General features: G+C 39.9%; 1 protein-coding gene across 1 annotated transcript in view; it reads left to right on the forward strand.

Annotated features, from left to right (window-relative positions):
- Positions 1–935: 935 nt before the first annotated feature.
- TMEM131 (transmembrane protein 131) overlaps positions 936–23,753 on the forward strand; it is a 216,902-nt gene continuing 194,084 nt past the window's right edge. Inside the window, exon 1 of the mRNA XM_037056831.1 lies at positions 936–1,631. Coding sequence (XP_036912726.1) covers positions 1,454–1,631 — 178 coding nt within the window. The 5' untranslated portion in view covers positions 936–1,453. The remainder of the gene's footprint in view (positions 1,632–23,753) is intronic.

Raw genomic sequence — 23,753 nt, forward strand, 5'->3', positions numbered from 1 at the left:
TAAAATTGCTTTTCAAAGTCACTAGGGTAAGGCCACTAAAAATAAATTTATAAATAAAATAAATTTTAAGGGCTTTCCTAGAGTAATATTTGGAGATCCTTTTATAAATTTTTCTGAAATCTTACTTTCCTATGTAGTTTGTTCTAAGACATTTTCCTAAGTAGTTTGTTCTGGACATAGCCCTAAAACGACAGTTACTGAAATACTCTCTAAGTTAGGAGTTTGGGGGAAGTTACCAGGAAGAGTAAAGACGGACTCCCTCATGCAATGTAAATTGTTTCGAGAGAAGAGCCAAGTGCACCAAGAACCTCCATCTAAGGTAGAAAGGGCATCCAAGGTGTATGAATGGAGAATACAGAGGATGGCGTTTAATTTGGACCTCGAAGGAAAGATATGTATAAAACGTCTTAAGATCACTTCAAGACAAAGTAAGCCAACAGGGCCACTGGACAGTTTTTCCCAAAGATCCACCTGCCTCTCCCTCCAGGGTCACTACGGCTTTATATATCCACATAACAGTGAGCACAATCCAAAACCAAGAAGATTCCAGTAAGCGTTCCTGAATACACTGGCTGGGGAATACACAGTTGAACAGAGCAGATCTCCTTCCCCCAGGAAACGCCACCAGGCACAGAATCAGGCACCGGGTATTCCCCAAGGAGCTGAAAGGCGGAGAATTGACCACGCTGAGTTACTGAAATGGATTTTCTGCGCTGAGTCTTGAGGTCGGTAGGCGTCCTCAATCTTTTGGAAGGCTCTAGCACTGCAGTGCCAAAGATGTGGGACGCCGTCCCCGCACCTAAGCAGCTGCCGAGTCTTCCTCAGCGCCCGCGGCCCCACCCCCACACCACGGCGGCTGCGCCTAGAGGCCCCCGCGTCTCCACGTGACCGCCGTCACTGCTTCCGTGAGGCGTGCGCCGCCATCACAAGTCCTGGCGGCCGATCCAGGGCTGCCTCCCTCCTCCGTCTTGCGGGACAGCGTGACGGTTTGGGGCTGTGTTGTCCCCGCTGTCCCTGGCCGGTGAAGCCGTGAGCCTCCGAGAGCCGGACGAGGAGTTCGGACCCACGGTGACCCGGCTAATTGCTAACGGGCGGGCCCACAGGTGACGGCACGGCGGAGGCGGTGCCCAGGGCCGTGCCCCGCCCCTCGCAGGCCAGCGTCTGGAACCCTTGGCCGGTGCCCGTGTTCAGAATGGCCGCCTGCCGTGCTTGACCCGCGGCCTCTCCGTGTCGATTCCTCGCTGGAAATGCTGAGGCTGCTACCGTGACTGACAGTCTCGCTCACACGCACGCACGGACCCAGCCACACCCGGAGCCCCAGTCCTGGGCCCGGAGCCGCTCTCGTCCCCGGCGTCGCTGCCCGAGACCGGACCACGGCTCCCGCGCCGCCACCGCCGCCTCGCCGAGAAGGGCCGCGCCGTACTTCAAGCGCGGCGGCCCCCGGCCGGCAGGGATGGGAAAACCGGCCGGAGAAGCAGCAGGAGCGGCCGCCGCTTCCACCTCCGCCGGGGCGGGTCTGGAGCCCGCGGCTGGCCGTGGCACGGGCCCGTGGAGCGCGGCCGCCTCCCGCCTGGGAGCGCTTCACCTGGTAATGACCCTCGTCGTGGCCGCGGCGCGGGCCGAGAAGGAAGGTGGGTGTCACTGGCCGGCGTTCCCCGGCTCCGCACTGTCACCGCGTCCTCGCGGAGGCCGCTGCCGGGCTGTGACCGGGAGGCAGGGCCGCGGCGCCAAGCTCGATCCGGTAGAAGTCGCCGGTCGGGTCCTGTCCGAGGCGCGAAGTTGCCGTCCAGATGCCACCTCGCGACTTTGGCCGCACCAAGTGGCTCTTGTCCGTGATTCCTTCCCCTTGTCCTCCCCCTTGTCTCCTGTCACTGCCATTTCAAAACTTCCTGACTTCTCGGATATTCTTGCCACTCGGCCCATTCTATGACGGAGTGGGGGAGGGCATATATTTAGACTTGATTGCTGCTAATAGGCAAATTTTAGGACGCTTTCTTTTTTTGGTTGCGATTTTAATAACGGCGTGCAGACAGGGCTCACTTTAAAGTGTCGTAGTCAAAATAGCGAGACCAGTGGAAAGGCTTCAAAGAAACCCAGCTTACATTTTACTTTGAATTTGTTCAAACATTTTAATTTGTTCAAAACTTTGAATTTGTTCAAATATTTTTAGAAGAAGAATCTTGTTTCTTCAGTTTCCCTCTTCAGTATCACTTTGCAGTGTTGACGAATGTTTAGCTAACACTTTTCTATATGTATGTACAATACAGTTTTACTTAGCGTTCCAGTGAGCTATTGAAAGTCTGTTTACATTTTTTATTTTAACATACATAATTGGATGTCATTATCTTTTTATTTTAAAATCGTGTCAATTTTCTAGTTTGCAAACCTTTATCTGTAATTTATAGTTAAGGGCTGGCCCCTGTTTTAAAATCTCTTGTTAGTATTGTATAACTGTACACTGGTGCTTTCACCGGGTTAAGCATTATTTTGTCACCTGGAAGACCAAAACTGTAATTTTGTCAATACTACCTGTTTTTGAGCCTAGGGAAATGAGTCATAGAGCCTTCCTGAAGAAATCATTAAAAGTCAGTGCTTGTTAAAAAACTAAGCAAAACTTGTTAGTTTAGCTTTTGTTTCACACTGAACTGCCACTGCAAGAAAATTCCATGTGCCACTTTATGCTTTTTGTTGTTATTGAAAGCACCAGCAAATGCAAACCAAATTAAATTAAAGTGCAAGTGTGCTTCAGATTACTGTTTCTTTATTTTTGTTCAAAACATTACATTTCCTCATTTCACACTCTAAGCAACCTTATTCTGGGTTAACGTAGATGGAAATTATTCAAAGAATTGCTATCTATAGAAAGGAGTAATTGATAGATCCAAGTTTATTTCTAGAATAAAATACTGATGCTTTAGGACAGTCAGGCCCAGGGTTGTCAGAATTCATCACTGGTTACAGACCTGCAGTTAGTTGATTGTTCCTGTGTGTCCATGATGCCAGCACAGTCTGGCAAGTAGTTGGTGTCCAGTGAACCTAAAATAGTACAATAATGTAATGGGCTTTTCTCCTTGAGTTCAAAGTCATCCTTGGCAGGTATTGTGTCCTTGCTTTTTTGTCACTTTGCTTACCATGCACAGTGGCAGGCACACAGTAGACATTTGTTTGAATGGGTGATCGTCTTCCTGGGCCATCATTAGCACAGGGAAATAAAAGAATGAGTCTAGTAAAACATTAACTTTCTATTATCCTGTTGCTTATTTTCCCAAGAGCCATTTTATATGCTAATTGTTTGTTTAGTTAAGGAAACAAATCCCTTGTTTGAGAAATGTGGGCCTAAATTATATTTGCTAATTTTCCATTTGTGTAGTTTATAAGTTTTAGTTCCCCTGTCTAATCCCCATAAATGTAGGGGTCAGGTGAGGAGAATGCTTGCCAGGGTATAAAGTTTGAAAAGATGTGGTTGAGTCAGTCAGTGGTCCTGGCACAGTGAGACATCTTTTGTGGCCATGTTGTGCCTGTGTGAACTTTTTGTACAAATGAGCTGTTCAAGATATTGATGGTGATTATATTAATGTAGAACATAGGCCTCTGCCTATCATGAACGGGTCTGGTTCATATTAAATATTCCTGAAGGTAGCTCCAGAAATGGGCTATGCTTTCAACCTTCCTGCTGATCAGATTCTAGTATTGTTTTTGTTTGAGTAGCAGGAGAAATGAGATTGATTTTTCTCACATGATTGTGATACTATGAGTTTGACAACTGACAGGGCACAAACAACAGCACTTGCCCCCGAAAGATGTTGAGTTTCAGCAAGTCTGGGCAGATTTTTAAAGGTAGCGAAGTTCAGTTTGTCCATGGATGCCTTAGAGATTCTTTTATGCTTATTTTAGTAACATAAACTAGTTTTCTTTTTCAGAGTTGAAATTCACCTGCAATTGTAATGCTGGTTTTTTTGGGTATTTTGTAAGTTTGTATAGTTTTCCTCCACTGCAGTAGAATTTCACCAAAAAATCTTCAAAGCATAATAAAACTCACTGTCTCTAAAGAAAACCAGCAGAGGCAGCTAGATTACCTAATGCAGTTTTTCATGTTTGGATTAGATGTTAATTTTTTAAAGTCAGACGTATGAGCCATTTCTTGTCTTAACATCCCTTATATCTTAACTGTATTTTAACATTCGTCTTTACATGGGGTTGTATTATCAATAGCTCAGAGAAAAGGGACTTGGAAAATGTTTTGGCTGTACTCTGCAGTTTGTAAGGACTTTGTAAGAGTTGCCAGAGGTAGAAGTTACTATAATTACTACAGATAACTTGTCTATTCTGGATTAGTATCAAGATTTTTCTTGAAGCTAAGATATAGATATTAGGAATTGTGAGAGTAGTGTGTGTGTGTAATGAAAATATATTAAAAATATGTAGCAAAAATATGTATGTGTGTATACACTAAATGTATGTTTTTTAATAGTATTTTTGACTTACAAATCAGCTCATTATAACGAGAACATAGGAACTTTTTTTAAAAAGCGTCATGCCATGTAATAGAGTTATTTTTTTCCATCCTAGTAAAGAACTTTATATTTCTGATACAGAAGCTACCACTATACGCTAGACTTAATAACTCCTGCCAAAGTTTAGACAGCTTGTTTTATGGTAAAAATTGTTCCACTGTCTTCTGGCCTCCATACTCATTTTTAAAAATTTTGTTTTTCAATTACAGTGGATATTCAGTATTACTTTAATTAGTTTCAGGTGCACAGAACAGTAATTAGACAATTATAATTTACAAAGTGATCCTCCAATATTTCAAGTACCCTGTTGGTACCATACTTAGTTATTACAATACTATTGGCTACATATTCTCACTGCTCTACTTTACATCCTGTGACTATTTTGTATAGTACTTCTGACATGGGTTTTGGGGAGACATGGTTGTCTTTTAATTTATGATAAATAAAAAGGTCATTTTATTTATTAAATGGAAACTTGGGTAAGTTTCAGGAATATGATTGTTTTGGTCTGTGACAATTTATATTTCAGTTTTGTTTTAACCTGTATATGTGACAGCAGTGCAGGAGGGAGGATACAAAGGTGTCTTATCTACAGAGCCTGTGACCAGAGTGCTTGGAAATAAGGGCCAGAAGAAAGAGATAAAAACTTTATCTGAGTATGTAGAATTGATTAGGAGTAGTATTTACTTCTAATCAAATTACCACTTTATATTAATGTAAGAATATTTTAAAAAGTGATTTTCTGGAGTGACCTGTTTTAATCCTTTGCGAGTAGAGTGGCTGCTCTAATTTAGGGTCTAGTAAATAAAACATCACTTCATTAATATTGCTTAAAGCCGTTCACTACTGCCAGAAGCCTTGGGTTCCTGTAGTTGGAAACAGTGTGTCCTCTCTCTTGCAGATGACTATTTCCTTAGCCTTGTAGGACTCAGAGACACCAGCTAAAAAGATCAGCTTTGGGGAGTAGATGTAAAAATTATCTAATTTGTTGTCATCCAGAGTAGTGATAAGCCAAACTACTCTTGGGGGAAATGAAATCATGGATGGGTGCTTGATATTTTAGAAGTTCTCCTTCATCTGCATGTGACTTGAGCATTCTTATTGTCCTTGCCAGATTGCCCAGAGGCTTGTTTTCCGTGCCTGAATTTTCCCTTGCCATCTGTTGTAGGCAGCATCAGACACTGTTGATAGCTGTGCCTTGGAACTTTTCTCACATGGTTTCGATGACTTTGTGCTTCTTGGTTATTATCCTGCCCTTGTCAGCCACTGTTCTCTAGGTGCCATGTGGGTATCTTCCTTCATTTGCATTTCTAGCCACCAACACACTACACGTTTCCAAAGCAGAATTATCTCATGCCACCTCCAGTTTCCCAGTTTTTAATATTAATGCCATGATTGTTCTCTGCCTCATTGGTCTCATTTTTTATTCTACCAGGCAACATCAATGCCTATTAGCTGTCTTGGTTAGCTCTCCTGAATCCTCCTGCCTAGGGCACTGCAGTGGGCTCTCACCTCTCAACTTTCTCTATTTCTTTTCAGTCCTGCAATCCCTTCTGAATTTGCATCCTCTTTGTCATTCATCTGTCATTCATCTGAGCTTAATTGTGTATTGCCTTATTTAGCTACTTGAATTATTTTATGGGTGTCATTCTTTGCCCAGACTGGGATTTCTGTAGGGCAGAACATCTGTTAACATGAGCAGTTTATGCAGAGTAGGCATTCAGTTTTAAATGAATGTTTGCCTAAAATGACTTTATTCTCTCCTTCTCAAACCCAAGACCTGAGTTGTGGGTCAAGAGTACATGTAAAACCACTCAGATGCAGATGTTATTAGGAATTCTGCTATAATTAAATATAAGGTGGCACCACTTTTTTCTTCCCTACATGTTGCTTTCCCTTATAACTAAAATGAGTATTAAACACTATATAAACCATCACTGTTTTTAACTTTTGAATTTTAACATTTCTATTCTGTTCCATTGATCTGTTTTCTCACTTATGCCTGTGCTGCGCATTTTGATTACTGTGGCTTTGTTACATGTTTTGAAATCAGGAGGTGTGAGACCTCAAACTTTGTTCTCTTTCAAGCTTGTTTTGGCTATTTGGTGTTCTTTGAGATTCCATATGGATTTTTATATTTGTGCTAAAAATGCTCTTGTAGTTTTGATAGGGATTGCATTGAACATGAAGATTGCTTTGGGTAGTATAGACATCTTAAGAATACTGTTTTCCAATCCATGAACACGGGACGTCTTTCCATTTATTTGTGTCTTTTATAGTTTGTGTTTATAGTTTTCAGTGTACAAGTTTTTCACCTCCTTGGTTATTATATTTTCCTAGAAATTTTATTCTTTTTGATGCTATTGTACATCAGACCTGCATTTTTTAACAAATGATTTCTATCATTGTATGGCACTAAGAATTGTGAACATGTAGTTTTTGATAAAAGTAACGTACTCTATTAGAAACTATAGCCCTGGCTGGTGTAGCTCAGTGAGCTGAGTATGGGCCTGTGAATCAAAGGGTCGCTGGATCCATTCCCAGTCAGGGCACATGCCCAGGTTGTAGGGCAGGTCCCCAGTAGGGGGTGGAGAGAGGCAGCCACACATCAGTGTTTCTCTTCCTCTCTTTTTCCTTCCCGCCCCTCTCTCTAAAAATAAATTAATAAAATCTTTTAAAAAAAGAAACTATAAATTCTACATAAAATATTTCTTCAGATTATTTGCTTATAAAATTAAATGTATTTTAAGACTTCTTAAGTTCTAACATTTTAGGACTTTTCTAAATCAGTTTTGACTGCAAAATGAGATGACAGTTTAACTTTGGTTCTTAACTAATGTTTTTTCTATGTAGTTATAGTGTTAGATTTGGATCAAAGCATATACTAGTAAAAACTGTCTTAGCAGTCAGTACAGGGTGAGAAATAGCCTATGCCAAATCTACTGACATAAATTAATTGGCAGTTTGCATTCCATGGTGTGACAAGGGCCCTACTTGGGTGTTAGATCAGAGGGCTTTGTTGTGGACCACATGTCTCCTTGGACTTTTTGGGCAGGACTAAACGTCCTGCAAGGAGATTTTCTTTTTTAGGAATGGTTAAATTAGATGCAGGATATTATCTAGGGAATTATTTGTGCTACAAAGGTTCTCTCAAAACTTAGCTATGTTTATAAAGAGCGTTGAGATATGACTTAAGTTTGTCATTCCAAAAGTTATTTTGTGGAGCTGCATATAAGAGTGTGCTTTTTCAAACAGCCACTTAAAAAAATGCTTCTCCAAATTGGTTACTTGGGCTCATCTGAAGTATTACTTCTTGATTTGCAAATGGGGCCTGAAGTAGTTGTTATCAATACCAAGAAGTACAATAATTTCTGTTTTCAGAGGCAGTGCAGTAGTAGCTGTGTTTTCCACTTAGGGGAGTTACTTTGTATTTATAGCTCACTGGGCTTCTCTTGGGTTATGGCTGCAGGAGAAAATGAGTTACTGAGAATTGTGCTAAAGACAGAAATCATAGGAGAGAAGAAGCAGTTTAGATCTAATTTTATTGAGTCCTAGAGATTCTTATAAATAGAAAATAATTTCTGAGTATCGTCAGCCCCTTCCCAACCATGTCCAGGTTTATTTGTACTTACATAGGATCATGAGCTTCTGGAAGTTAAGGACTGGATCATGTTCTTGTCCCTACCATTTTAAGGAGGGGTTCAGCACATTGAGTTCAATTTTAGTAGGAGAAGCAATTAAAGATGAACTAGAATAAGAAAAAAACATTTCTGGAATGATAATATTTATCCAAATTTTATTTTTTATCATTTCAGGAATATATTTTGTAGGCAGTTATTGCCTATATTGGTAACACCTATAATTACCCTACTTGATCACGATGGCTAGTGTTTACCACATACTGCCTTCATATCGCTTGAACACTGGGCTAATTGCTTTGCATGCCTTGTCTCATTTAATACTCATATTAGCCCTACGTGGGGTGACAGTCCTCCTTTCCTCACCCCCAAGTCCTCTTGTTCTTGGCCACAATTCCTTTATGGCTGTCAGTACTTTTGGGAGGTGCTTGTTTGTGATAGTATAGAAAACAATTTTAATCTCTAGTGAAATTAGATACTATACTATATAACAGTTCTTCCTGTGCTTACAACTTAGCATTTTCTTGTCTATCTTGTTTTTATTCCCTGTGAGTCCTAAAATTATTTTTGAAGAAAGTTTAAAATTCCTGTTTGCTTTTCAGTTAGAATTGCATTAAAATGTTAGACAAATTTGGAACTCGATGACATCCTTATATTTTCTATTCATTTTCCTTATACACACTCTCACACACACACTAATTTGAAGTATATAAAATCACCATGTGGGTATAAAATAATTGAATGACAACTTATGTAATATGTATGTTTATATCTATTATTGCATTGTCTAGATCTTTAGAACAATGTGAAATAAGATTGAATAAAAAGTGAGGTATCCTTATCTTTTTCCGTTCTTCATAGGGTAATTAATACTGTAAGTGTTTCATTGTGATGTATGATTGTGGTATGTAGTTGGTTGAAATAAAATATTTGTGATAATAGGAAATTTCTTGTGTATTTAAGAGTTTTAGTTTTAAGAGTAATTAGGGATAGATGTGATGTTTAGTAGATGAAATATCTCCTGGTCTTTTACTTCTAGCTATTGATTTAGGCTGTTTGAATTACAGCAGCAATTATCTTCAGTCAGTGCCACTGAATTCTCTTGGTGAGTTAACCCATATCTCTAACCCATCTAGGAAACCTGTTCATTGATGCCACTGGACACGGGCAGCTAGCCGCTAACAGGCCACTGTCTCACACTTCCACACGTTTGCTCCCTTTAGTTGATATATTTATATCTACATATTGTGGGTGTTTTTTTAACACAAAGCTCTTAAGTATTTTGAAATACTTTAGACATTGCCAAAAGTTATCAAGAGTTTTTGCAACAAAGTAGTTTTAAAGAATAAATTTAACAAAAAAAAATGTGCAGTATTTGAGAAAAACTTGAAAACAGTCCTAAAGGCAGAGGAGTAGATTTGAATAGTGAAAAGACATTTCTTATGCATGGGTAGGAGAATTCAACATTATAAAGATGTCAGTTATCTCCAAGTTAACATTAATTTAATACCATGCAATTTAAAAATACCAGCAAAACTTTATAGAGTTGGAAAAGTTGATGTTAAGGTTCATATGGAAAAATAGACATGTAGGAATGTTGGGGAAAGGTTAAAAAGTTATGAGGTATGAATAGCACAAGCAGCTTACTAAAAAATACTCTTAAGCCATTATATAATGAAAAGGTAAGGTATTGGTATACAAACAGATAAATAGAATAAAATAGAAATTCCATAAATAGACCTAAGTATGTGTGGCTTATGCTAATCACCTGCTTTCCTTCTGGGAGTCTGAGATGTGCTGGGTAGAAGGTGCCTATGTGATCAGGCCCCAATTTAAATCCTTGGACTCTGTTAGTTTCCTTCTGCTGCTGTAGCAAGATACTACAACTTCAGCGGCTTAAAGCAACACAGATTTATTCTCTTACAGTTCTGAAGGCAGGATTCTAAAATCAGGGTATTGGCAGATATGTTCCTCCTAGAGGCTTCAGGGAAGGATCTGCTTTCTTGCTTTTGAGTTTTGAAGACCACTGCATTCCTTGCCTTGTAGCCCCTTACTTACATCACTCCACTGTCTTGCTTTTTTCAGCTTCTTTCTCTGATTTGTCACATTGCCTTCTGTCCCTCTCATCTGCCTCCCTCTTATGAAGACCACTGTGATTGTATGTTCTGTTCCCCTCAATACATTATTATTTTTGTTTAAACTGTCTGTGATTTTTTAAAAAAGATTTTAAAGAGATTTACATGGTGTATGTATTATTGATATAATTAACATGTAGTTACCATTTCTGGTGATTTTCATTCTTTTGTATATTCATATTTCCACCTGGTATTTTTTTATGCTTGGAAGATTTCCTTTAATATTTCTTACAGTATATATCTGCCAAGAAGGAATCGTTTCAGCTTTTATATGTCTGAAACAGTCTTTATGTTGCCTTTGTTTTATTAGATATTTTTGCCGGGTATAGAGCTATAGGTTGATATGTTTTAAATTTTATTTTAGTACTTTGGAGATGTTATCTTCACTGTCTTCTCCCTTACATTGTTTCCCATGAGAAATTTGATGTCACGATGTCATCTTTATATTTGTCTCTCTATGTGTCAAATTTTTTTATCCTTTTAAGATTTTTGGTTGTTACTTATTTTGAGCAATTAGATTTGGTGCCTCTTGTTATAGTTCTTTTTTCATGTTTTTTGTTTAGGGTTTATTGAATTTCTTGGATCTATGAATTTATATTTTTCATGAAGGTTAAAAATTTTTCAGCTATTATTTCATTAAATATTTTTCCAGTGGTTCTCTCCCCAACTCCAGTTTGGAGGCTGCAGTTATCCAGCTATTAGGCAGTTTGTAGTTGCTCTTACAGTTCACTGTACTATTTGGTTTTTGCAATTTTTGTCTGTGCATTTCATTTTATATAGGTTCTATTGCTTTGCCTTCAGATTTCTTAATTTTTTCTTTTGTGATGTCTAATATACCATTAATCTCATCAAGGTTTTCTTTTCATCTCCCAGATTATAGTTTTTCTAGAAGTACAATTTCAGGTTTTTTTATATCTTTTATTTCTTATTTTTTTGAACATATGGAACACATTTATAATACCTTTTTATTGTCATGGTAGCTAATTTTAACATCTGTGCCGATTCTGGGTTGATTTCAATTGAGTATTTTCCTCATGTATTCTTACCTTTTCTTTTTTATTTTTTTTTCCTCTTACTGAATCTAGAAAGAGGGGAAGGGAAGTAGAAGGAGAAGAAGAGAACCATCTATGTGAGATAAAAGCATTGGTCAGTTGCCTCTTGCACACACCCCACCCCAACCAGAGACAACCTACAAACCAGGCATGTGTGTGCACTGACCAGGAATTGAACCAGGGATCTTTTGGTTTGCAGGACAACACCCAACCAACTCAGCCACACTGGCCAGGGCTTTTTTTTTTTACCTTTTTGTGTGTTTACCAGTCTTTAATTGGATGCCAGACATTGTGCATTTTCCTTTGTTAGATGCTGTATTTTTGTATTCCAAAAATACTGTTGAGCTTTGTTTTAAGATGCAGTTAAGTTACTTGAAAGCAGTTTGATCTTTTTTGGATCTTGCTTCTAAGATTTGGGTATAATCTGGGTATAATTTGGGTATAATTATGTGGGTATAGACCAGTGCTCAATAGGACTAATTGTTCCCCAGAGCTAAAGCAAGACCTTCTGAACACTCTATCCAAGATCCAAGTTTGACTGATGGAATAGGCTCTATATGAGCCTGGCTATGTGCGAATACCAGTCACTGCCCTTCTTAATCTTTTTCAACAGTTCTTTCCTAAGCCAAGGTAGTTAACCATATGTGCTGATCACTATCTAATATCCAGGATTGTCTGTGTGACTCTCTTTTTCTGGTATCCTGTCCTCTGTTCTCTCACTGCCTTGGTTTCCTCTCGGCTCTCAGCTCTGTGTCATCAATTCAGAGACTCCAACAGGCTCCATCACAGAGAAACCTGGACTCTGCACTCTCCCTACACTCTTGCCTAATAATTCAAGGCAGTAAACTGGGAAAATCATAGGGCTCACCTTATTTGTTTCCCATCTTTTAGGGAGTGTTGTCCTTTACTGACTATTTAGGGTCTGAAAACTATCACTCATTTGTTTTGTCTGAGTGTTTCATTGTTTCAGGTGGGAAGGTACATAGAGTCTCTGTTACTCCATTGTGCCCTGGGGGCAGAAATCTAGATACCTGTATCAGTTATTATTCTTCAGTATGGCCAGTGTTGTTACTTTCAGGTATTATTTGCAAACCTCTTGCTACAGAACAATTTTGGTAATTAATATTAGGTAGGATGGTTTATTCATTTCCTGTTGATAATGTAACAAACAAACTTAATGGCTTAAAAATATTTACTGTGTTACAGTTTTGGAGATCAGAAGTCTGAAATAGATTCCAAGAGCCAAATCAGGGGTTGGAATGGCTGTGTCCATTTGGTAGGCTGTAGGGGAAAATGTTTGAAAAGACTTTTCAAGCTTCTAGAGACCTCTCACATTCCTTGGCTTGTGGCCTCTTCCTCCATCTTCAAAGCCTGCAACATCTGGCCAAGTTCTTACACAGCCATCTCTCTGGTCCTCCCTTTTCTGCTTCTTTCCTCTACTTTTAAGGATATTGAGCCCACCCAGGTAATCCAGAATAATCTCTTAAAGTCAGCTGATTACAATCTTAATTTCATCTGCAATTCTAATTCCCTTTTGCCTGGTGAACTAACATATTCACAGGTTCCTAAGATTAGGACATGGACATCTTGGGGGTGGAGGTAGATCTTTTTGCTTGCTGCAGGTAAATGGCTTTTGCCACCCTTCTACTCAACATTTCTTCCTACAGTGGAGAAAAATTATCTTTTAAGGATTTTCTTTTAAACCTACACACATTAAAAATATTAGAAATAATGAACTCTGTAAACCTATACTTTTAAGAAATGTGTTATTATAGCTTGTCTCTCAGACATAATATATGGAGGTAGTTTCATTATGGAGATAGATGCAATTCTGATGTTAATTGTTATGGATTACTTTACAGAATTGTGATTTGAGAATTTTCAGCCCATTGTTATCTGGCAATCTATAGAAACTACTCAAGTTTATGTTAGGTACCCAATGTGGTACCTAAGAAAGGACCAGGAGCCAAAAAGGTCCAGTTAAGGGCTTTTACTCAAGGCAGGACACTACAATCAGTCAGGCTGAGTCCAGTCAGACTACAGTGGCAAGGGAAAAGGTAGGAGGGTTTTTAAGGGTGTGTAATAGACCCCTGGGGAAGGTGGGTCCCCCTGCTGAACTGCCCCAGGTGTCCTGGGTATAGGTATTTGCAAGACAAAACAGTGTCCTGTGATCAGGGATGGTAGACAGGGCAACAGAAAGTCCAGGAGATTTATGAGCCTTTTTTCTGGGGAAAAGTTAGAGGGAGAAAGGAGCGGTGTGAGGATTCAACTGGTTTCCAGCAGGATGCCTGTGACTATGCCTCAGTTGCTTCTGATAATGGGGAATCTCATGGCCAGGTATATAGCTGGCATACTTTCTTTGTTCCAGCTTAGGTAGTGGCTTAGATCCTCTGTGTCCCAGAACATTCTAACAGTTTGTGGAGTTGATTTATTGCTACAAATGTAATTTTAGGTAGGTGTCAATGTACCTTATATTTCAGTAATCTTTCCTCTTAAAATCATATAATAGTATCTTCCCCTCCCTCACTTACTGCAGTTACCTTTACCTTCTTATGTGCTTTGTCACTTTTTATCAAGTGGAGTAGGTGGTCACTCCTTGTATGTGTTCTTTTCCTGTCACACCTTCAGTAGTGACTACTATCGCATATGTCAGCAATTTCAGTTTTCTTTGACAAGTGTCTGTGTTGTAGACCCATGATTTTTCTCCCTGTCCTTTACCCACAATTCTTTGAGAAGGGTTGTGTGTACTTAATATTGATAGAATAACATGTACAACAGCTCTGAGTGATTTTCACATTGCCTTCCATAGCTGCCTTTCTGTTGTATTTGACTCCCACCTTCCTCATGTGTCTAAGTAAGTGGTGATGGAATTCTTAGGTAATTGTTCAATACAGTATTTCCTCATACTATTTAAAGCAAAAGTCAGTGTACACAGTGAATAATAATGCGAAATGATAATGCAGATTGTAATCACTGCCGCCCCCCCCCCCCCAACACACACACATTATACAAAACAAACCAGGCTTTTATATCTGAAAGCACAGTTGAAGGTCAGTAGGGCCAGTTTTTAGGCCACACAGACAAGCCAGTGGAATTTTTTATAAATTCTGCTTTTCTGGCACACGCCACCCCTACCCGGGTGAAAGTGCATTAGATGTGCCCAGCTTGGCAGTCAGGTAAGAAGTTGGCCAAAGCAGTCAGCACTTTGCCCCTGTTGCAGGAAAAGGCCCCAGGATGTCACGATTTTCTGGCCACATTTCTGTGACCTGGACTGATTGGCTAAGCACCTCTCTTTCCACTTGGCTGGTCTCTGCCTGGGGTCTGGCACCTAGTAAATAGACAAGGTCAAGGCTTTGTAGATGGATGACTTTTCTTCACATACTAGTTTATCACTTGCTAGATGTATATGTCCTTGAGACAAATTATTTGTGAACTTTTCTAGCTATAAAATGGGCGTCCATGTGTTTATAATGAGTTGTTCAATGCTTTATATGTGTAACCAAATGTTAGTTTTTGATATCTTTTTTTCTGTGAGCTTTTTTTGGGGGGGCTTCTGTCTCTACTTATATCTTCCCATCCCTTTCACCCAGGGAAAGAAACTGTGCCTGGAGCTTTTGTCTGTTGGATCAGCCCTTAGTACCCTCCTGCTCCCTAGTAGGCATTTGCATGAGGGCAAGGGAAGTCTAAGGACGCACCCCAAAGAGGTAGTCATTCCTTTAAGCTGTTGTATTTTATTTTAATAATATATGCAAGTTTTGCATTTTATTCCATGCTGATTTCACTCAGAAACCAATATTTCTTAGGTGAATCCCCCTGGAAGAAACCCTGAGGGTTTCCTACTTCTAGTTCACAGGGCACATTCCTGGAAACCATTCTTCACTGGCTTCAGCAGCATTATTACAGCCATTCTCAATCAGCAGGGAGGATGCAATGGAATGATGCCAGGGTCTTTGTATGCCAAGGGGTCCTTGCACAATTCAGCATCAGAAAGGTTGTTGTGAAAGGCGATGAGGGGACATTAGAAAGCTGGAGGATTTTGAATCACTTACAAAAGCACCAGGTCATCCAGTGTTGTCCACAGGCCCCTTTAGGAGTGGGAGCTTGGGGTGGGTACCAGCTACTTGCGGGAGAAAATGTTAGGCTTTCATTTCATGCTTCTGTTTCTGTAGATTCCTACTGCAGCCATTTTGTTTTTTATTTTATTTGAGTGGTTTTTCTGCAGTGATACTATGAATAATCTTCATCAGATGGATGTGTAGATATGTTTCTGAATCACTGCAAAATGAGTGCTCCAAGACCAAGAATAACAGCCTCAGTAGAGGAGTACTACCACAGAAAGGTACATTGGAGGATATCAGAGAAGGCTGAAAGTGTCATTAGATTCTGAAAAGGAAATTTTTTCAAAAACATAAGGTGGGCATTTGGGTGTCTGCAGACAGGGGAGGAAATAACAGGGTAGCAGAGAGTCTGTCTGAAGGATTTGGGTGGAATGGGGGTGGGGCAGGGGAGAGGGAGAAAGACCTAAACCAGGTGAGCTAGGCCTAGGGCATGGAGGAAATTGCTGATAAAACAATTCTTTTTAAACCTTCACCTCCATGCCCACTCCCAGAGTATCTTTAAGGATCCGGCCTTAAGATTTGCACTATGTACTGGGTGATTTTTGTACAGTTGAAAATAAAAGTCTTAACTTACACCTGCTGGATAGTCCTAACACATCACCAAATTGTACTTTAGTGAGTTAATTCAAATAATTAACTAACATAAGTGATGTTGTATCTTCTAAGCCAGGAGTCCCCAACCTTTAGGCCTCGGACTAGTACCACTCTGGGCCTGTTAGGAACTAGGCTGCACAGCAGGAGGTGAGCTTCAATGTAATGCACTTGAATCACCCCCAAACCATCCACCTCCCCCATCCTTGGAAAAATTGTCTTCCATGAAACCAGTCTCCAGTGCCAAAAAGGTTGGGGACTGTTGCTCTAAGGCTGTGCCTTAGAAGACTGGCTTGGGTGGTGAGTCAGGGAAGGGGTCTAATCCCCCAGTGATAGCAGCCAGGGAGCTTGTTATTGCCAGGTCTCTGTCTTAGACATGCAAAGATAAGTGGAAGCTGCTGGAAGTCACTCTTGGTTTACGTGGCATACTTTCTGAAGATTATGTTCTGTCTCAGTATCTCCCTGCTGAGGGTGAAATTTGTTCTGAGAGGCCTTAGGGGGAGATAGGAGTGCCCACTATTACCTGCATTATGCCTGATGACAACAAATGCTCAGTAAATCTTGACTCAGTTGGAAATTGAATGACACCTGAGTCAGGCTGGTTCATGACCATCTCTGTTTACCTCAGAACTTTGTGTTGGTTTCTTAAACTCTTAATATTTAAAACATTAAAACACCACATTGATTGATTTTTTTAAACGTGGTTCCTCTGAGCCCTAAGAACTGAGATCCTAAGAATGGTGGTGTGACTATCTGGTAGTCACACCTCAGTTCTTATTTGGTCACCAGAGAAGGCTAAACACTGGCAAGTTAATTGATTAATTTTTATTCACTAGGCCTTATGTCCTAGCCTGTATCTGCAAGATAAAGGCACAGTTCTGGCCTTGCAGGAGTCTCCAGTACAGCTGGCGGGGGTGGGGGGTGGTGGGGTGGTGGAAGGGGGCGGTGGTGGGCAGGCCTGCAGGCAGATACTGAGTTACAGGTTATGGTGGTTGCCAGATTGTGGACAGGGCTCTCTGTGTACTAGAGGTTTGGGGAGCAAAAGACCTTAGCTGGTAGCAGTGAAAAGATATTCACTGTGATCCAGTCAGTGTACAAATTTCTTTCCAAGACCATTTCAAAATGTTGAGATTTCAATAAAGCCTTTGGAGTTCATAAGTAAGGAAGTACATACATTTGTAAACTGACTTAGCTCAGAGTAAGTAACCCATTTTGGGGTCTTAGTCTTGACATTCTATCTTTCTTATGATGTGTTTTAAAAGGAAGTTTGAATTATTTTTTTACTCCTCTCATCCTCCTACTTTCAAAAAGAAAAAACCCTTAAAAAATGGTGTGAGACATCCCAGGAAGATATTTTATGTGAGAAGACAGTGTGGTTTGATAAAAAGAAAAGCTTTGAGGCACTCTTGGACTAAAGGAGAGTAAAATATTTTATGGAGTGTTGAGGAGTTTAAACTTTTGCCTCCAGAGTGCATAATCTGTCTGCCATCATCTTTTCTCCTTCAGCATCAACTCTCTTGAAAAATTTCCCATTGTAAGTTTGAATTAGCAAGTATACAGTTTTTAATTATAGGCAATTCATTAATTACCTATTAAAGTTTCTTATTTTCGTGTGATCTTTAAGCTTTGATCTTATTTCCTTCTCCTTTCTGCAGATTGTACCCAGGGAATTTAAATAAATGGAACCCTCTTAAACCTTCCATTTTTATAGTCACATACAAGTAAATTTAACACTGTGCTGTTTTTTGAAGTATATTTTATTGATTATGCTATTACAGTTGTCCCATTATTTTCTCCACTTTATTCCCCTCCACCCTGCACACCACTTCCTACCAGCATTTGCCCCTCCATGCCCCCCCACCTCCCTTAGTTCATGTCCATGGGTCATACATATAAGTTCTTTGGCTTCTCCATTTCCCATACTATTCTTAACCTCCCTCTGTCTATTTTGTACCTACCAGTTATGCTTCTTATTCTGTGTACTTTTCCCCCAAGTCTCCCTCCTCCCTCTCTCCACAGATAACCATCAATGTAATCTCCATTTCTGTGATTCTGAAACTGAAAGACACCAGACTTTGGGCTGCCTGTCACACTACCAAACCCAATAAGCAATGATAGCATTTGAATCTTCATGGGTACTTTATTCAGATGGCTGGTGATCTGAGAAGATGGTGGTTTAGTACCCTAACAGACTATCTTCCCTTCTCTTTCCAAGCCAAGGTTTTTATATCAGGGAATAAACAAGGTGCTGTGAGGGGGTTTGAAATTCAGGGAGGGACAGGTAGAAGAAACTGCAACATTCCTGTCCTGGGCAGTTACCTGTTCACAGGGGCAGGTGGTCGTTTGCCCCTCCCTGAAACACAATGTCCTAGATGACTCCACTTGTCCCCAGGTTGTCCTCTTTAGCCGAGCTCCAGGAGGTTGGCTAGTTTCCCAGGAGCCAGGATGGACTTTATCTGTAGTTTCTGAAACAAAAACTTTAACATATACATTACTTACTAGACTTATAACTTTTTTACCTTAAATTAAAACTTTTCCAACTTTTGAGTCCCCTATCAGTTCTGTTCGTGTTCTAGTTGTTTGCTTAGTTTGTTTTTGTCTTTGTTTTAGGTTCAGTTGTTGATAGTTATGAGTTTGTTATCATTTTACTGTTCATAGTTTTGATCTTTTTCTTAGATAAGTCCCATTAACATTTCATATAATAAGGGCTTGGTGATGATGAACTTCTTTAACTTGACTTTATCTGAGAAGCACTTTGTTCTAAATGATAGCTTTGCTGGATAGAGTAATCTTGGATGTAGGCCCTTGCCTTTCATGACTTTGAAGACTTCTTTCCAGCCCCTTCTTGCCTGTAAGGTTTCTTTTGAGAAACCAGCTGATAGTCTTATGGAAACTCCTTTGTAGGTAACTCTCCCCTTTCCTCTTGCCGCTTTTAAGATTCTCTCCTGATCTTTATTCTTGGGTAATGTAATTATGATGTATGTGCTTCCTTGGGTCCAACTTCTTTGGGAATCTCTGAGCTTCTTGGACTTCCTGGAAGTCTATTCTTTTTGCCAGATTGGGGAAGTTCTCCTTTATTATGTTTTCAATTTCTTGGTCTTCCTCTTCTTCTGGAACCCCTCAGATTTGGATGTTAGAACGGTTAAAGTTTTCCCAGAGGTTCCTAAGCCCCTCCTCTTTTTTTTTTTGAATTCTTGTTTCTTCATTCTGTTCTGGTTGAATGTTTTTCTTCCCAATGCTCCACATCATTGATTTGAGTCTTGGATATCTTCCTGGTAGTATTAGTTCCCTGTATATTTTTCTTTATTTCACTTTGCATAGCCTTCACCTTTTCCTCTATTTTGTGACCATACTCAACCATTTCAGTGAGCATCCTGATTACCAGTGTTTTCAACTTTGTATATGATAGGTTGGCTGTCTCTTCATCGCTTAGTTCTTGTTTTTGGAGTTTTGATTTATTCTTTCATTTAGGCCATATTTCTTTGTCTGGCCATATACCTGTTATGTTGTAAGGGATGGAGCCTTAGGTATTCACCAGGGCAAGACCATCTACACTCCAGCATGGTGGCACTGTATGTGGGGGAGGGGTCAGAGAGGGAACAGTGCCTCTTGCTCAGCTGTCCTCCAGTTTTCAGTCACTTCCCCCACTACCCACAAGTAAATTGGGCCCTTCTGGTGCTGATTCCTGAGTGGGAGGACTTGTGTACATTCTAGGACCCTGTGGTGTGGGTCTCCAACAAACTCTTCACTGAGGCTGGGAGTTTCTCCCACTGCTGCAACCTCTACAGAATTTTACAGCCTGAGGTTTTTGAGTCTTTCTTTTCCTGCACTGGAACCCTGGGTTGCACAATCTGTCTCACTCCCCAGTTGTTTCTCCCGGTTTATCTGCACGCAACTGTAGTACTGCCAGTTGCTGCCTTGCCTGTGTTCTCTCCACCCTGGATGCCTGTCTCTGCCCCTTGTACCAGTCTGAATGACTGTTTCTTTTTTAACTCCTTGCTTGTCAGACTTCCATACAGTTCAGTTGTTGTTCAGTGGCACTTCTGGGGTTTTTTTTGTTTTTAAATTTGTTGTCCTTCTTTTGGTTGTAGGAGAAGGCAAAGTGTATCTGCCTGTGCCTCCATCTTGGCCTGAAGTCCAATATTGTACTTTTAAGTTACGCTTCCTGTTCTCTGTCAGTGTGCATCTCTCATACAGCCAGTGTTTATTGAGCACACTGCTGGGCTCTGGGAACATGTTTGAGTAAGACATGGTCATTAGCTTCCAAGAATTTCTTATTAGAGAGACAGGCATAAACACATAATTACAATGTTGGGTTAAAGATGCATATCAAGGTGGGAGTGAGGTTGACTGTATGAATAAACCTTTGTTGGTCAGCCTATATAATGGGGAGAACAATACTAGTGAGGACGTTAGGTCTGAATCCACATAACCCAGATTTATAGTGCATTAAAATACTGCTCCATAGTTCCATGCAGCACACCTCCACTCTCCGTGTAATTTTTTGTGGAGGGTGGGTGTGGCTGAATTGAAGTCCATGAGCCCTGGGAAAAGTTTGGTCAGAGTAGACTCAAGTTTTCCTGATAAGTTATCAGTCTTGTCATCTTGCAGGAGGAGCCTGGCTGCCTATCTCCTATGGAGACTAGATTTACAGCTAGTGTGAAATACCACCTTGATTGTGATCTTGAGCAGGTTAGCTACTCCTCGTGCCTCAGCTTCCTGATATATTTCAGTGGGGATAGCAGGGGTTACCCCCCTCCTAGGGTTGGTGTGAGGACAGAATTAAATCATCTGTAGGGTTGGGTATGTAGTAAGTGCTAGATTAGTGCTAGCTCGTGTTGCTGTTACATATTCATACTACATTTCAATCCAGACCACTCATGTAATATCCTGCCAGCCAGGTTGCATTTCTTCTCAGTTGGACCAGACCGACTCCTTGTCTGAAGTAGTTCTATGTATTCAGCTCAGCGGACATTTACTGAGGACCAAGGAGCCTTTGAGGCACTGGGTTGGTCATTGAGGCCTCAGAGATGAATAGAAGGTCATCTTGTCCTCAAATAGTTTGTGCTTTCTATTTGTATTGAACTCTTTTAAGATCAGGACACTTAAATGATTAGATTTGAAAAGTTGAATAAATAAGAAAAATTAGAAAAGAGTTCTCTTTTAAAGTAAAAAATCAGCTTAAGTAAAATTTCCTTTTCCAGACCTTATTAACCACTCCAGAAAGATTTCATCTGAGTTGGGTGCCAGACCCTATGCAGCTTTAATATCTGAATTATTGTGCTGGCCAAAAAGTTTATTTTTCTAGTAGAGCTTAGTTATCTTTAACTTCATTCGAAACAGTTTTGTTAGATTGTATTGTGACAGCTGTCATATCAGCAGACATTAAAAAAATCAAAATAGGTGAATTTTTGTGCAGCCATTTTAACATCAAAGATGGAAGAATATATGCAACATTTTTGCTATATTATTTCAAGAAAGATAAAAATACAACTGAAATGGCCCTGGCTGGTGTAGCTCGGGTGGATTGAGCGCGGGCCTGCGAACCAGACGATCGCAGTTCGATTCCCAGTCAGGGCACATGCCTGGGTTGCAGGCCAGTTCCCAGCAGGAGCCAGTTCCCTGCAGGGGATGCACGAGAAGCAACCATACATTGATGTTTCTTTCCTCTCTCCTTCCCTTCCCCTCTAAAAAGATAAATAAATAAAATATTTTTAAAAATACAACTGAAATGCACAAAAAGATTTGTACAGTGTTTGGAGAAGGTGCTGTGACTTATCCAATGTGTCAAAAGTAGTTTAAGAAGTTTCTTGGTACTCTTGACATTTTGGTCAATTTGGGGCTGTCTTATGCATTGGAAGAAGATGTTTAGCAGCACCCCTGGCCTCTACCCACTAGAGCCAGTAGCAGGAGATAGCCAACATACTGAAAATATCCAAATCAATCAAGTTATTGGTGAAAATGAAAAATTTGTTTTTTATTTTATGGAAAAGCCATACAGACTTTTTGCCAACTTAATAAGTTACAGTGAGCAGGAAAAGTACATGTGTGAGACTTACATGTTAAGTGTATACATTGTCAGCATTAGTAATCAGACAATTTAACATTAGGTATTGATGATGGAAGTTTGTTTTAGGGCAAAGAAAAACACTGTAAGTACCCCTATAAAATTAATGATGACATTTTAAATTAAAAATTAAATTTGATAATCTCATGTTTAATTTTTAATTTCTAATTTTGCTTTGATTTTTTTTAGGTTCTGCTCACTTTAGTTTATTGAATTATTCTACATTTCTGTTCTTTCTCTGATAATTTATGGTTTTAAAGATTTTTTTAAATTTATTTATCTTTAGAGGGGAAGGAGAGAGGGAGAGAAACATCAATGTATGGTTGCCTTTTGTGCGTCCCCTGCTGGTAGTTAGCCTGCAAGGAACCGGCCTGCAATCCAGGCATGTGCTCTGACTGGGATTCGAACCACAATCATCTGGTTCGCAGGCCCACGCTCAGTCCACTGAGCTATGCCAGCCAGGGCTGATAATTTATGGTTTTAGATCTAGTTGAGAAGGCTACCCTGGGATATTTGGCTAGTGCCATCAAATCCTGCCTTTAAGTGAATTTCAGAATTGTGTTCGCATCATTTCTTCATGGACAGACTAAAGCAAGGTGGAAGCTAGCTTTCAAAATTAGCCTCTCTAGGGGTAGGCCACCTTACACAATGTAAATTCACTGGAGAATTTCTTCAGGTTTCCAGAAGTAGCAGTTTTCATAACACTAGGACAACCTTTTTCATCTCCTGGGACACATTAACTAATTACTGTATTTTTCAGACCACAAGGTTTTAGAGGAGGAAAATAGGAAAAATTTTTGAAAGAAAAATGGGGTAAAATATTTAATAGCATAAATAATAATATTTCACCAATGTAAATGTAAATAGAACTCAACAGCAGCATTAATAACCATTGTTCCTCCTAAATTTGGGGGTGGGGAGAGTGTATCTTATAGTCCGAAAAATATGGCACTAAAATTCTGCAGCACATCAAAAAATATATTTTTTGCTGATTTGACCAAAAAATAGATGGTATTTTGATTCATTCACACCAGGTGGCTACTATGTTGGCTGTTGTCATTTTTTTGCCAATCAGGAAAAAAAAAGGTCAGTGCCCCTGACTAAATAGTTAGGTATTGCATGTTTTACAATTTTTTGCACCACACTGGTATGTGCCTGCTGTGGCAAACTGTCTGTGTAGTTTGTGAGATCAAAGTCTGTGCCTAGTCATAGGGCTTGTCATACTATTCAGATTTATCATCCCTGACTTCTACTAGGTACTTAGCCCAGTGAGCCCCTAAGTGGCACTGACAGTGCTTAGGAAGTGGTGGCTGTTATATGCCAGGTACTTTATAGTAGTATCTGTTTTAACGAGAAATGTGTGCCTGTTTTGTAGATGAGGTAACTGGGGTTTAAAGACCACAAATCAGTGTTTTCCCAGATTTTTCTGATAGTGGTATAGTATACTTAATAGTATATATTTTGTAATTTTACCACTTGATAATGTCTCCCTAATTTAGAGGTTAAGATCTTCCTCCCCAGGATTTTTTGGGATTAAATACAAAAGGTGCATATAGATTGCTTAGCTCAGTGCTCAGTATGTAGAAGGCACTCATGGATGGTGTTATACATTTCATTCTGGTTATTTTTATTTTGATG

This window comes from Sturnira hondurensis, unplaced genomic scaffold, assembly GCF_014824575.4.
Source record: "Sturnira hondurensis isolate 20B ecotype Veracruz unplaced genomic scaffold, ASM1482457v3 Scaffold0009178, whole genome shotgun sequence".
NCBI lineage: Eukaryota > Metazoa > Chordata > Mammalia > Chiroptera > Phyllostomidae > Sturnira > Sturnira hondurensis.